This window comes from Buceros rhinoceros, unplaced genomic scaffold (assembly GCF_000710305.1).
Source record: "Buceros rhinoceros silvestris isolate BGI_N320 unplaced genomic scaffold, ASM71030v1 scaffold18356, whole genome shotgun sequence".
Classification (NCBI taxonomy): domain Eukaryota; kingdom Metazoa; phylum Chordata; class Aves; order Bucerotiformes; family Bucerotidae; genus Buceros; species Buceros rhinoceros.
In genome coordinates this window covers 10,738-11,986 of record NW_010417135.1, presented here as the reverse complement: position 1 = coordinate 11,986, position 1,249 = coordinate 10,738, and the positions used below count along the sequence as shown (strand labels likewise).

The following is a 1,249-nucleotide window of genomic DNA, read 5'->3' as shown; positions in this document are numbered from 1 at the left end:
GAGCAAGAGGACAGATGTGGCAGAGAAGGTGCCCACAACAACCTCAGGTTCAAACACAAGACTTGAACTCACTCTTCATATTTGATTCCCAGAGACTCGCCCTTGTCGGTGCTCAGGGTCCCTGCTCCCTGCCCGTAGCCGTAACCCTTGGGACCATACTTCTTGCCATAGCAGGACTTGCAGTAGATCTCCTCTCCATGAACGGCAACAGTGGTGCTGTCCAAGTTCTTCTTACAGACCACTAGAAAAGAGGGGAGGGCCGTGCCGTTAGCCTGCTCATCCAAAGCTCTCTCATGAGCTGGAGAAAACAAGTCCTCACAAGGGGTGGTAGAGCTCAGCTTTCAAGGCGTGAGGAAACCCCAGACAAGATCCTTGCTAAAGGGAGCACTTGGGGAACAGCCAGAGATAAGGATCACAAGAGCAATGTTTGGCTTTAAAAGGAAGCAACCACCAAAGCTACAAGGCTGATGCTAAGAAAAAACCTTGGATAACCCTCTTGCTGCTGGTGTCCTGGAGATGCCCTTAAACCGAGGGAGGAGAAGGTGCGGAGGGAGGTTGTCCCTGTGAAATATCCCTACAAATCACTGCAGGACTCCCAAGCACAGGGATGGACATCCCTGCCCCACAGCAGCTGCAGCTCTGTCACGCTCAAGTCTGCAGCAACAGACCCTGGGGGGGAAGCAATGTAAGAAAACACATTTTTCGTCACGCCTCAACAGACTCAAGCAGACCCGCAGCCGTAGCCGAGGCACTGCACGGTGCTCGGCACGTCACCCTACTGCGCACAGCTGCCTTTCCAGACCGCAAGGTCGTGATGGGAGGGCTCACGCTAACACGTCACCTCTGGCCTGTGCCGTGGTTAGGGGGTGTGCATAGGGTGGTCGCGGGGGAGGAACACTAACTCAGCCCGGTCCAAGCCTTGGGATCAACATGGGATGTAAGATGGGATGGGAGGAGACAGCAGCCAGGCTCGGGGTCCCAGCTGAGCCCATCCAGAGCCTGAGCTTGGTGCTGGGCTCAGGCCACACAGACTCTTCTCCTGATTTTTAGGTTTTCCTGACTCCTGTCCCCACTCTGATCCCAGGCTCTTGGCGGCTTCCAAACCCTTGCTGGAACACACTGCCCAGCAAGGCGGAACAGGAGGCGAGCAGCACCCAGAGCGGCTCGCAGTGATCTCCAGTGCTTACCTGCCCTGGTTTAGGATCCGGATGCCTGGGGCAGAGTCCACAGCGCTGGCAGCCAGCCCCAA

At 56.3% G+C, this 1,249-nt stretch overlaps 1 protein-coding gene across 2 annotated transcripts in view; it reads right to left on the bottom strand.

Annotated features, from left to right (window-relative positions):
* The window catches only part of CSRP1 (cysteine and glycine-rich protein 1), an 8,369-nt gene that overhangs the window by 3,133 nt on the left and 3,987 nt on the right, over positions 1-1,249 (bottom strand). For both annotated transcript variants that reach the window (XM_010138094.1, XM_010138095.1), the window contains exon 2: positions 73-241. In XM_010138094.1, coding sequence (XP_010136396.1) covers positions 73-241 — 169 coding nt within the window. The remainder of the gene's footprint in view (positions 1-72; positions 242-1,249) is intronic.